General features: G+C 47.1%; 1 protein-coding gene across 6 annotated transcripts in view; it reads right to left on the bottom strand.

Annotated features, from left to right (window-relative positions):
* FRMD4A (FERM domain containing 4A) overlaps positions 1-12,619 on the bottom strand; it is a 379,560-nt gene that overhangs the window by 27,467 nt on the left and 339,474 nt on the right. For all 6 annotated transcript variants that reach the window (XM_074903460.1, XM_074903462.1, XM_074903464.1 and 3 more), the window contains 2 exons: positions 10,042-10,180; positions 3,224-3,365 (listed from right to left, as the gene is read on the bottom strand). In XM_074903460.1, coding sequence (XP_074759561.1) covers positions 3,224-3,365; positions 10,042-10,180 — 281 coding nt within the window. The remainder of the gene's footprint in view (positions 1-3,223; positions 3,366-10,041; positions 10,181-12,619) is intronic.

The raw sequence follows: 12,619 nt of genomic DNA, 5'->3' as shown, positions 1-12,619 counted from the left end.
GAATGGGGCTCAGAGGGCCAGAGGCTCCTTGAACACGTCTGCAGAGCTAAAGCAGAGGTGCTCCTCTGTGGTCTGTCCTCTGCCCACTGAGATGAAGAAGGCAGTCTGGGGTTCAGCCCATCAATACCCAGCAATAATGGGGCTCCTTGATAGCTAGGAAACCTGCAGAACTCTTAGGGCACAGACTGCACTGAAGAAAGAATCCACCTTAGATCTACCCCGATTTCGCTCCAATAGTTACCTCTGCTGGCTTTGATTAAGGTTCATGCCAGTGTGAAAGCAGAGCTTTTATTCATGGGAAATTCTTGCCCCAGGTGTGTCCAGGGATGGCCCAGAGATCCTTGAGCTAAATCCTAGCAGCCCACTGTTTTGGGGGCCCCCTTCAGAGCCCATATGAGGTCAAAAGTTAAAGAGTGAGCTCGTCAGAAATGCACTTGGGAGCATCAGGTATCAACCTTACAGCTCTGCAGTGGACATAGACTGAGATCGAGGCCCTGCGAAACACAGAGCAGCTTAGGCTTTGGCCCTGAGTTGCTGTGACCACAGGGAAGTCACTGTCCCTGTATAAGACTCCACTTCCCTGCTGCTGTGTCTTGAGACTGTAAGTGCTGTGGGGCAGTGACTGCCTCACACTGCACAGCAGGATCTTGGCCAGACAGTGTGACAGCTGGAAGCAACAACAAATATTTCCTTGTAGCTTTGCTGCAAATCCGGGGGAGACATGCCAGCTTTGGTGTGCTCCTCGTGCTGACAGCCCCTTTGGTGAGGAGAAGCAAGATGGAGAGAGGAAATGGCTACAAATAATTTCCAAGAAAAAAGGACAGAGAACAGTAGGGAAGTGGAGACAGAGATTCAGTTCTGACCTTGTGATTTCAAGTCACTCAGGGTATTTATAGCTTGGAAATCCACTGTGGCCACTTAATCATTTGCACTTATTCTCTCTAGCGCGCAGGCTGTGCTGCGATAACCCATCATTGTTGTGACTGTGCGTCGATAATCTTTGGCACAATAGGAGGAAACACAAAGGCTGGGACGAAGCCAGTGACTGTGCCCAGTGGGACAGGCAACAAATGCCCCTTCCCGTCCAGTGGGACAGGGCTGGGTCACCTCTGCCAGCCAGGCTCGAGGGAAGGGGATCTCGGAGCAAAGGGGTCTGGGTGACTGCGTGGAAGCAACCCAAGGTCTCCAGTTCCCTGGTATCTGTCCTCCTCTGACAGATGTCCTCTCTCTACACTTCCTTCCCAAACGTGCTTGTAGCTGCTTGAAGGCACACAGCAGCAGCAAACCCAACAGTTCTCCTTAACTGTTGGGGAGAGTTAAGTTAAGTCTCCTTAAGTTTGGGGAGAGCACTGTCCTTAGGCAGGACCTAAAGGCAGTTCTGAACACAGAAACCTGGAGGGAGCCATGCTCACCTGGTGCACCAGCAGCACCTCAACCAAAACAGAGGTTCATGAAGTCCTAGGTTGGCATGCAGGTAGACTGATCCACCTACCCAGGCCTGAAGAAATGACTCGCCTGGTCTGTGAACTTTGCACGGGTCTAGTCACTAGCACAGTTCTGCTGAATCTGCAAACTCTATGCTCAGCCAGAAGGGGTTTGAGCAGGAAGCAAAACAATACAGAAATAAAAGAACAGTTTGGGATTTCCATACATATAACCCTAATGAGTGCTGGCCCTACAGAAGCTTTCATGGGCTTGATGTTCTGTTGACTTTTACCTGGCTACTGCTCTCTCAGTGTGAGAGCAGAAGCAGACCACCATGGTTTTTTTTCCAGGAAGGCAAAAGTCAGTGTATTAACATGAAAACAGGATTACTACCAAGTAGCTCTCACAAACTTGGGAATGGTGCCCAGGAGGCTGAGATCTTGGAAAGACCTTAAGAACTTCCTTGGGGTACTTAATGTTATTTACTTTCCAGCAGGAGAGCTGGAAAAAAATGCCAAACAAAGAGCTCCAACAACCCGACACCAGTCCGGGAGCTGCTCAAACACCTGCAAGTCCCTGAGCTATGAGAGGGCACAGACAGTGGATTGTATACTGCATCAGAAGGACCTAAGGAGCAGAAAGGCATTGCTGTTTGCAGGCAAGGTAAGGAATTGCACAGCAGGCTGCTCTGGAGCTCTGTAAGCATTGCACATTTTAACCCTTGCTGGATTCTCTCCACGCAGGAAAGCATGTATTTTAAAAGACATGAAGGATGCAGTGATGCAAAGCTGATCTACTACACCAGTGTGGGTTCAGTTTCAAAGCATCTGTGCTTTTAGATGGACTCTTCCCTTGTCAAGCATGGGAAGATTATTCTCTGGTGCTACACATCTCAACATAATCAGTTTTGATAACTTGATGCGATGCTTAACAGAGGGGCATTTCATTGACTGGAACTGTAATTATAGCAATACCAGCAACTTTGCCCTCCTGAAGAGCTTCTCACCTGAGCAGCTCCAAGCTCTTTTGCAAACCATCAATCCTTGCTTTGCTCCTGGAATGACATTTAGCACTGTTTTACACACAGATTGCCCTGTTCAGACTGACAGAAGAGTGTAAAAGAAATACAGAGAAGTTCCTGACTCATCTTCCCTGGTCCTTCTCTTCTGATGCTCTAGCTCTCCTCTGTATCAACTTCTCTTGGGTTTCTTTCACATATTATGTCTTCCTCATAACAGATAGGTGCTCTAAGCCACAAAAAGAAATCCCTAATTCCCCACACTAGTACGATGGAGAGTTCTAGGGAATAGCTCTTTTGAGGACACCAGACAAATTCCAGCAACAGAGAGTCAAGGCAGATGCACACTCTGTGAAGAAGCCCCCCCTGACTCAACACTGCTGAGGGACATCACCAGTTCCCAGCCTCAGTTTCCCTAGTGAGCTGCACTGGCTGACTGGGGCTGCTTCACAAACGCATCTACTAGGGATGAGCTGGGTGCCAAGGGGTGATTATGGAAGAAACTGTGAAGAGAGACCAGGTCTCAGCTGGAAAGCGCAAGGTTGGAGATGACATCCTGGGGCCAAAGAGGAAACAAGCAGCAGTGATGAGAGAGGGGGAAGCTGCTGCCTCTGCTGTTTGTGGGGCAACATGCTGAGAGACACACTGACACCTGGACAGACAGAAAGGCTGAAGGGAAGTGACTTTCATTGCTGCAGTGCAGTTGCTGGCTGCTCCCCATTATACCATGCCATGGCCCTTCACACCATATTCTCTCCAGTTACAGGATAAAGGACCTACCTGATGACAGAAGACTCCCGCTGCTGCCGCTGATAATTTTGCCTTTACTCCCCATGTTGGCCAGCTTTGAGGTCTTGAGAGTTCCAGTTTCAGTCAGGTCAATCGCGATCTCACTCAGGCTTCTTGCAGCATGAATCTTGGACTGGATATGGACATGAGAGTTAGTAATGATCTAGCACTTCTTCAAAGGTCACAGAAGGAAAAAGTCCGATTGCTGGGACAGGAAACAGGCCTCCACAGCAAACTTGGATTATTTAACAAGAATAGAAGCAATCTGGCACAGTATTCACTGCTGTACTTTTCACATTCTTAAGTGGGTGCAATTCTGGCATTGCTTCCTGTTGTTTGTTATTTTCTCTGCTTTGCCATGGACATTTTTCCCTCTTAAACAAACTATGTATGGAGTCACTGTGTTACCACATACAATAAGAAAACTTCAGAAATGCCAACATAATAAACTGCAAAGCTCAGAGGCTAAAGACCATCTCTAACATCTAAAGGAAGCCAGGAGGGGCCTTTTCAATCTGCAGTGAGCTCTGGACCAAGACACAGTGAGGACATGGCTTAAGCAGGATGTCATGAGAAGCTGGAAGAAAATACTGGCAGGAAAACATGTTCAGGTTACGGTCCAGACTAACAAGCCACAAACAATGCTCTTACTGTGAGGGGACTCTTCAGAGCATTAACATCACTCCAGTAAGAAAGAGCCAGGCCCAGTTCAGCAACTGGCCACAGTAGGATGAGGAGTCACCCATTGTACACACCACCAAATGTCAATGATGTAGCCAGGAGAAAGTTAATATGCATACTCCATAAACCTGTCCTAGGAGGGAATGAGCTGACTTCCTAAGATGTCATTCTTTTTCCATCGGTTATGGAAGGATTTGAGACAACAAGATGCCCAGAAAGTTCAGGTGAGTTAACTCCAGAACTTTCTCTTTGTTGAGCAGAGAGCTCAGATGTGATTATGCCCACAGAGCCAACAAAGGCAGAAAACATTCAGGGCAAGGGGGTTAGCAGCACTGAGCAATGAAATGAGCATAGCAACTGCTTGCAGGGTTGGGCTCACTCAGTCCCAGTGGCTGCCTTGCCTCTGCAATACAAACCCCACTGTCAGTAGCTCACCATCTGTCTCCAGTCCATTCTCCTGACAGTCTCTAGTGGGTGTTTCACATGAACAAGAGGATCAAGGACATTGATCAAAGTTGCTGGGGATGGCCCTTCAGTTATATCCCTTCCTCTTGGGAAGAAGAACCCTATATATAAGCGTGTCTTGGTGGCCACAAAAAGTTTTCAGTCCTTTTCAGTCCTTTTTCTGACCAGTATAGCCTTAAGATCACCTTAAAACAGCAACTGCCACATCAGAACAACCCTTTCTAGTCCTCTATCTCATTTCTGACTGGAGTCATCTCCAAAATATTTTTTCAGAAAAAAGTATAAGGAAACATTTCATTAAGCCATTGTGGAATAATCTGTCCCCATGGAAAATTTCCTCCTGCCTCTTCTGAATTAATGCTTATGCTCTGAGCTCTATTTTATGTATTGGTTGTTGAATTTGGTTCAGGTAACAAGCCATGCTAACAAGGAGAGAACTGACAAGGAACAGAAAGAAGCTCGCTGTCTGTAACACAGCTCACAAAGATGACTGCTATTTCATCTCCAACCTGGAAATCAGTGTCTTGCTCGCTGACCTCAGGTGAGCTCCTCAGTCACAGGTGGATAGCACTTGGAACTCAGCCCATCTCCCAAACCTTGCAAGCCCTGTACTGCTGACCTTCACTTAGCCTGGCCTCGCAGGGCCACTGACCTGCAGTTTTGATTTCCCAGGACCCAGAAAACTGTTGGCATGTTGTGCCAAGGCTCTCCAGCTGCACAAAGACTTCTGTTCCAAAGTGGTGAAGCCCCAGTTCAGGATCACCTGAGCATTCACCTCTGCACCTTCTCAAGGTCAGAACTGACTCTCAGTCCTAGTCGTACAGTTCAGGTGATGAGCACATCATCACAGTGCTAACAAATCAGAAGCTGATTGATGTTCACATACCAGGGTGGGATCTGTTCCCACTGGAACTAACACAAGATGGTACTACAAGGAACCCTTGCCGTGACAGCATTTTCAGCGTTATTTCATATCCTCAGGAAGCAGAACGCATTTTAACAACTAAGGCTGAATTGATGGCTGAATGTTCACCACACTGAGCTTTACTCTTAGCTCTGTTACTGATTTGCTGTGGGGCTTTGGGTAAGATGCTTAAGGTTAAGTTCTTGGCGATCCCTGCCTCTGTTTGCACATCAGTGAAATAATAAGTAAAATGTCTCCCTGCTGCACAGTGTATTTTTAAGATTAATTTAAGACTGCAAACGAAGACAGCACTGGGAGAGCCTTATGCTGAAAACATCCTCAGAAGTACTATCATAATTTAATATTCTTGGGTATTTATAGGCTCCACCACTACCATTCAGAGGTACCCAAATGCCTCACAAGCTTACTTCCACAACTCCAAGAATAGGGTTTGTGCTCTCACGGATTTGAGTGCAGAGGCTGAATTAGCTACCCAGATGTCAGAACAGATCAGGCAACCAGTACTGACCCTCTTAAACTAATGCTACAACCAGTTAGACACTTCTCATTTCCAGCAGCTCCTCCCCAAAATCAGCCCCCAGAAAAAGGATACCACTCTTTTAGCTTCTTGGATCTGACTTGGATATGACATTTCGGGTCAGAAACAAGATCTGTGAAATATGTTCTCCAAATAGCTCTGGAAGGTTAGTTCTAAGTGAAGAGGAAAGTCACTGGTTTTATCTCATGAGATTTCCTGCTACTGAAGTCTTGATAAGGAGCCTGAGCAATGCCAGATCTTTGGAGGTAACAAGTCTCCAGACTGCTGCTGTCCTGGTGATTTATCCCTTGCAGGTGTATATATGCTGGGTTATAAACTAACCCAGTCATAACCCATATATGTAGGGCTATGCATACCTTGTACAACCCCGGGAACAGCCGTACTGATCAAACCCAGTACCTGCCTAACCCAATATAATGAGTCCTTGCAGCAGATGTCTAGGAAAGGTACAAACCCCAAGTCTGCACAGACAGATCGTGACCTCTTGCTCTGCAAGGTGGTGGTTTTCCTGTATCTGTAGGATAGCGAGAAGCCCTGTAGTTTATTTCCACTCATACTGAGCCTGCAAATTAGGGCACACTCTGGCTCTACCTGTTTGACTGGGCACCAACTAAAATGCTGAGTAAAGGCAATGCAGCTGGACGCTGTTGTGGTCCTGGCTGGCATGCCAAGCCAGCAGCAGCTGGCAGTGTGCCCTACACAGGGCAAAGGAAAAAAATTATAAGACCAAAGCCTGGGCATCCTGGGAGCTGGGAGAGAGCAAAGACAAACCAGAAGTGAGCAGATGGGGGATCAGCAGGGCAGAGTGAGCTTCTTCCACAGATGGCACAGTCCCAACCTGCTGAAGCCATAGAAGGCTTTAGACCCATCACAGTTGTGCTAACGGTGCCCTGCTCTCAACAGTGGGGATAATGCATCTCCTGAAAGGAATGGGGTTAATTTTCCGTGCTGCTCAATCCCTGCTGCCTCTGCTCCCTACAGCAATGCCAATCAGCATCGGGTGGTCTTGTGCTTTGGACAGCCACTCATCAGTGGCAGGAATCAGACCAACAGCTCATTTCATACAGGCCACTGAGCAGCAGCCAGCACAAGGCCTGGGCTAGACTGTACTGACAGCACAATAGTAGAAAGCTAGATTACATCCCATTAGCTCTCCCTTGGGCCCTGCAGTCCCTCCAGGCTCAAAAATTTTAAAGCACTTAGCGCAGACCTGCCAAGTCTCATTTACATGGAGGGAGACTGCCTCATTCATGAGTCATTTCAAAGCAAGGGGCCAAACTGATCCCCAGTGTTGTTCTGACAGGGTCAGAGGGTGAAGAAAAATCCATCAGTGCAACGCAAGAGTAGATGGATACTAGGGACGAATTTATCCCTCTTGCTTGCAGTGATGGGGCTTTGCTGCAGGTGATTTTTTGAAACCCTTGGCCTATTTTCTATCTGTTCATTCAGCCAAAAAGCCTCGTGCTTGGAGGAACGTGCTGTTGGAAATTCCCAGAAAATGGGACTTCTCAAGGCTTCTAGGCCAAATGTTTGATTGACTCAGTGCAGTCAATGGAGCAAAGACATGCCTTGAAGTCCTGCTGCATCTGTCTCCTGAAAAAAAGGGAAGCTGACAGGAGTTCTGCACGCTGACATGTTCACTTGGAAAGCTGGGGATCTTTTCAGTCTCCATGTTATGCTTCGATTGCAGGGAGAGAGACAGACAGAACAGCGGGGAGTGAGATGCTGGGAACTCGGCGAGCTGGCAGGAGTTCAATGCAGAATGAGGCTGCAAAGAAGTCTGGGACCTCTCTTCCATGCAAAAGGCTCAAAATTTAGGCAAATCTGATTTTATTTCTTTTTAAAATCACGTGAAGGGGGTTTTCCAGTGGAGCTGTGCAAAACGTCCAAATCCAACTGGTGCCCTGTTATGTGAGGAACAGAGTTCAAGCTTGCTTTATCACTATGTCATATCTCCTGTCATCTAATCTACATCACTGGAGTGAAGGTTCAGCTGCAATGAGCTCCAGCAGGCCTTTTCTTCTAAGTTTGTTTTTATTTTTCTTTCTTTTGTCAAAAGGATATGAAATGCCAAGTTTGGACATGAAAGAAAGGAATATCGAAGTTCTGCTTTGAAGTTGGAGATTCAGCTGAAGGGGGGGGCTGAGATTTAAGGGGATGCAAACCCATGCGACCTGAAACTCAAATAAATGTTTGTCTAAGCCATTGACAGCTGAAACAAAGACATTTCACATCGCCCCAGTCTGGAATATGTTTTACTGGTTTTCAAAAGTGAAGCACACAGGAGTACAGCACCCTGAAGTGATCAGCAGGATGAACTGATCAATTAAAATTGATGGATCTATCAATCTTGATGGTGTCATGTCAAAGACAAGGACAACAGACTAAAATACCAGCTTCCTTAAGAGAAAGGGACAAAAATATCTGTATGCCTTAACTTCAAAGCCTCAGCATGACCACCAGGATTATTGTGACAAAGCACACTGACATGGTCGCAGACGTGACAGGTTGACAAACGAGGGCTGGTGGGTGGTGCTGTCTGTAGGAGTGTGAGAGAGGGAAGATCAGATTGAAACACAATCTGCCAACAACAAAAGAAGTCACTGAAGGGAAGTCCTCGGCATTTAAGAGACCCAGTTTCTTACCAAAGGAATGGGAGGAGGAGGGAATCTCCTTTTGTTTGTTGGTTGCTTGTGACCTAAATACCTTGCAGCTAGATCAGCAAATCCATCTGGCTAAAAGTAAAAAAAAGATTTCTGTTTGTTTGCGGAGTTGTTTTTGTTGAGAGCAAAACAGACCATACATTGTCCTGGTGGTGCTGAGCAGAGGAGGGAAACAGAAAAGCACTACTTGGTATTGGGTGAGCGTGCAATTTTGTTCACATTCACAGCTGGCACTTAGGCAGGAGTGGGAAGTTAGCCCCACCCCTAAATTCAATACAGTTTACAGCAACTAAGATGAATCCTGTTTTTTTGCATTAGATGGGACATGGCCAAAGTGAGCATAACCAGGTGTTCTGCCCAAGGCATCTCAAAGTCCTAACCCACTCTACAGTAAAGCCACAGAGATCATGATTGGGGAAAGCAATGTCAAAAGGGTTTAGAGTGAGCTGGACTAATAGCACACTGATGGCCCTTCACATAATGTCAGCAAGCCAATTCAGTTCATTTAACTGGCAGAAAAATAATGCAGCAAAGAAAAAGAGGAAAAAGAAATATTTTTCTGGCAGTTTAGTGGGCTGAACTGGCTCATGAAGGGACCTGACAGGGCCAAGGCCTGTGCAAGGGAGAGAGCAGGCCCTGCCTAAAAATGCAGGCAGTGCTTTTAGTAATAGCAAGATGTTAAGATTGCTTCAGCCATTTGGAGGAGTATCACCCTGCATACTCCAGCCATCTGACCACTGATGGGGGGCAACGCTGGCAGAAGTGTAAGAAGCTACCCACGCTATCTTCTCTGTAAAGTTTACATCAGCGTGCTCATATGGAGAGGGGTGTCTGCATAAGAAGTCTCTCTTCTGTCTCAAAGTGATCAAAGCAATCTCCTGCTGCTCTGGGTATGCCTAAAGTTACTGTTGATGAAAGGAATTAAGAGGGAGAACACACACTCCTCTGGTTTCAAGGTGGTTTCTTTTGTGTCTTGAGTGGCCCTTTGTGCAGCACCAGATCAGGACAGCTTCTTGTAAGGCAAGGCAGTCAGCATCCTGCCCCCCTTCTGTTGTGAGATTCTGTGTGGAGAGAGAAGTAACATCCCTACCTCTCATCTCTGTGAACATATGAGAGTAAAAAAGCAAGAGACAGCACGAAGTATTCAAAAACAGGTTGAGTGTGAAGCTACTTTGAACTCAGTTATTGGAAGCTGCCCTAACTTTATGACAGAGTTCAAGAACCAGAAGACGTGTGGAAACAATCCAGACAGGGACAGAACCCTATCTGCTTGCAAACTTTAGCTCCTCCAATTTGACTGCAGTTCAGCACAACCTTTCCCTCAATCCTCACTCCCATAGACACGAACTCGATAAAAATTCCCGCAATTTGTCCAAACCCAGCAGATATTCTGAGTCAATTTGCCTTTTTTTTTGATCTCAGGTGGAAAGGGAGGGCAGGAAAGGAGCCACCATCTGGATTTGACCTTGCTGGGACTGTGGGGAGTGAGAAGGACTCACCCACTGCAACATGCACTTCCCACCTCCAACATACTTACCTTGCTTTGCTTTCTGTCCAGGTAAAACTGATGTTGACTAATGGCCATAGCCCAGATAGACTTTATTAGTGCTGGACAGGCGTACCATGTATGCACAGCGATGCCACTATGCCCAAAAGTCCTCCTGGTCACAGATGCCCTGGAGAGGAGAAAAGAATAAACTGGGGTTACACCAAGGTTTCCTCAGATTGTTTTCTGTGGCAGAACCTATCACAGACCTCATAGTAAAAGCTGCTGTCTTTACTGTGCACGCCCTTGTGCTAATGGGAAAAAATACTTAGAGGGAAGCAACAAACAGCTAATCAAGCCAGGAGAGCATTTACTTTAATAACTCAAGTTAGCAAGCTCCAGAGGACTAACAGTAAAGATCATCCAGTTTGTCCAGTTCAGACAGTATTCCTGAGTTTGGCTGAGCTGATGCTGACCTGCTAGCTGTGCCAGGGGAGTCACCAATGTCAAAGCATGTGTGAATCCTCTGTGTCTCATCACATGCTGAGGCCAAGTCTTCACACCCTCCACTATCTCTGGCTTTGGACAGTGGCTCTCAAATATTAGGACCCAGGTGACAACTAAAGATCCACAGGATCAGTGGCTGCTTTAGAGAATGTGGGAGAAACTCTTCAGGTACCTTGATTTCCCCAGCTGTAAACAGATTATCAGGACTTCCCACGTGGTATGGGAAAGGGGAGTTGGGAGGCTTGCAGAGGGCTGCCCAGTGCCCTGGAGAGAAGAATGTTACTGGGCGATTAGCTGAGTGAATATAAAAACAGGAAAAATAAGAGCTAAATGTTTCCTCTCTGGGACTCCCAATTGTCCTCAAATATTAGCAAAAAACACAGGTTAGGTTTCCCTATGCTTTCACAGCTGTACAAAACCACTTGATTATTTCTCCCCACCCCTCAACTCTAACCCCACCATCAGAGTCCCCGACACCAGCACACACAGGCTCGCAGTGTCCTGGTCTGTACAACAACTCCCACGGCAGAGATGTAGCACTGCCTGCAGTAAACCAAGTACTGATCTACAAAGCCACAAATAAATGAGGTCCTTCTCTCCAGCCTGTTAAGAAGAGTCTTGTGGTGGAGTACCATTATGAAAAAAAAATATGAGTACAGAGGCTATCTCAGAAATGTGACATTTTTGTTATAACCTTCCACACAGGGACGTGGATGGTGAAGAGGGGCCAGTGCAAGAGACAGCCTGGGGAGCAGGGTGTGCTGTGGGGGGCTGCCACAGTCCATAGCCAGCAGGCACTGTGCGATGCAGATGTGGAGGTGACACTGCAGGACAGCCCAGGAGCTCTACTGAGCAGTACAAGGGATGGTCGACTCTTTTACCAGCACTCAGAAGTCCTCAAGCCTGCTAAGGAAGCGGTTCCCCTCCTGCACCTGCACTAGTCACCTCTTCTCTGGTGCCTGTGGGCTTACTGCCCTCTCTAAAACTGGAGGTTAACGTGAGGAGAGGAGGCACACAAAGGAAGCTGTGATAGAGACAAGAATGAAAGAAAAGCAAAACTGCAGCAAAATTGGAACTGCTGACCAGGTTCAGCCTGGGAGAGGGCTGAAAGCTTTCTGGGCCTTTTCAGTGCTGCAAAATGTGCTAAAGCCAAATTGTGAAGCTACAAATTGGAGTGAAATTTCTCTGAGAAAACAGCCGCAGCCAATGCAAACAAGGTCTGAGACAACTGGGATCTCATGTTTCAGTGTCACCCTGTGCTGAGTCCTTTCCATGTGACTGGAGCAGAAGACCATGTCCCATTCTGAGTACTGCTCTTGTCAGAAAACTCCCCAGGGATGCAACAGGATGGGGGCTGACGGTCCTAATGAGGATGGTGCTGGGCTGCCTCATCCCTGTCACTGGACAGGGAACGAAGGCTGTGCTGGGAGGTGCTCTTGAGTTGAGGCTGGAGAGGGGATCCAACTCTGGATGCTTTGTGTTGGTTTAAGAGACACAAACCACTGCACCACATTGGCATATAAGGCTTAAGGCATTAGAGCACTCAAACATGGGCTAAAGCCTTAATTCTGGTGTCATCCTATTCAGTTCAAATGCAGTTACTCATTTTGAGTTCTCAGAAACATACTCTGCAAGCCATTCATCTCATCCTAAAAGCAGTGATTTCATTTTTTTTGGGGGGGGGAGGATCTGTACCTGTTTCCCATAAAAACTGCAGACCCTGTTAGAAAGTCTGCAGACTTCGCTGGTCAGAACTGTGGACTTGCTTTTCACAGCTGTCTTTTGGGGACCTGTGAGAGATGGCCCACGGGTGTTTTTTCCATGACTTCTCTCCACATGCGCTGTGCAATTAACCCTGTTGTTACCCTCTAAAACATATAATTTCCCTCCTTTACGGGATAAGTAACTGCGATGAAGAGAGGTTAAATGGCTTGTTGGGGACAGGAAGCCACGGGGAGAGGCAGGGCTTAAAAACCATACATTGTGCTGCCCAGCCCTGGCCACAACCATGGAGCAGTGCTCGCTCTCTGCGACTGTGGCTTCGCTGACTCAGGCTCTGGTTTGGCTACAAAGAGAGGAATGTGGAGAGAGCACTGTGCTGGCTACTCCTCCACCTCCATAC

The sequence above is a fragment of the Athene noctua genome, chromosome 3, assembly GCF_965140245.1.
Source record: "Athene noctua chromosome 3, bAthNoc1.hap1.1, whole genome shotgun sequence".
NCBI lineage: Eukaryota > Metazoa > Chordata > Aves > Strigiformes > Strigidae > Athene > Athene noctua.
The sequence above is the reverse complement of the archived record's forward strand: the minus strand, read 5'-3'. Positions and strand labels throughout refer to the sequence as shown.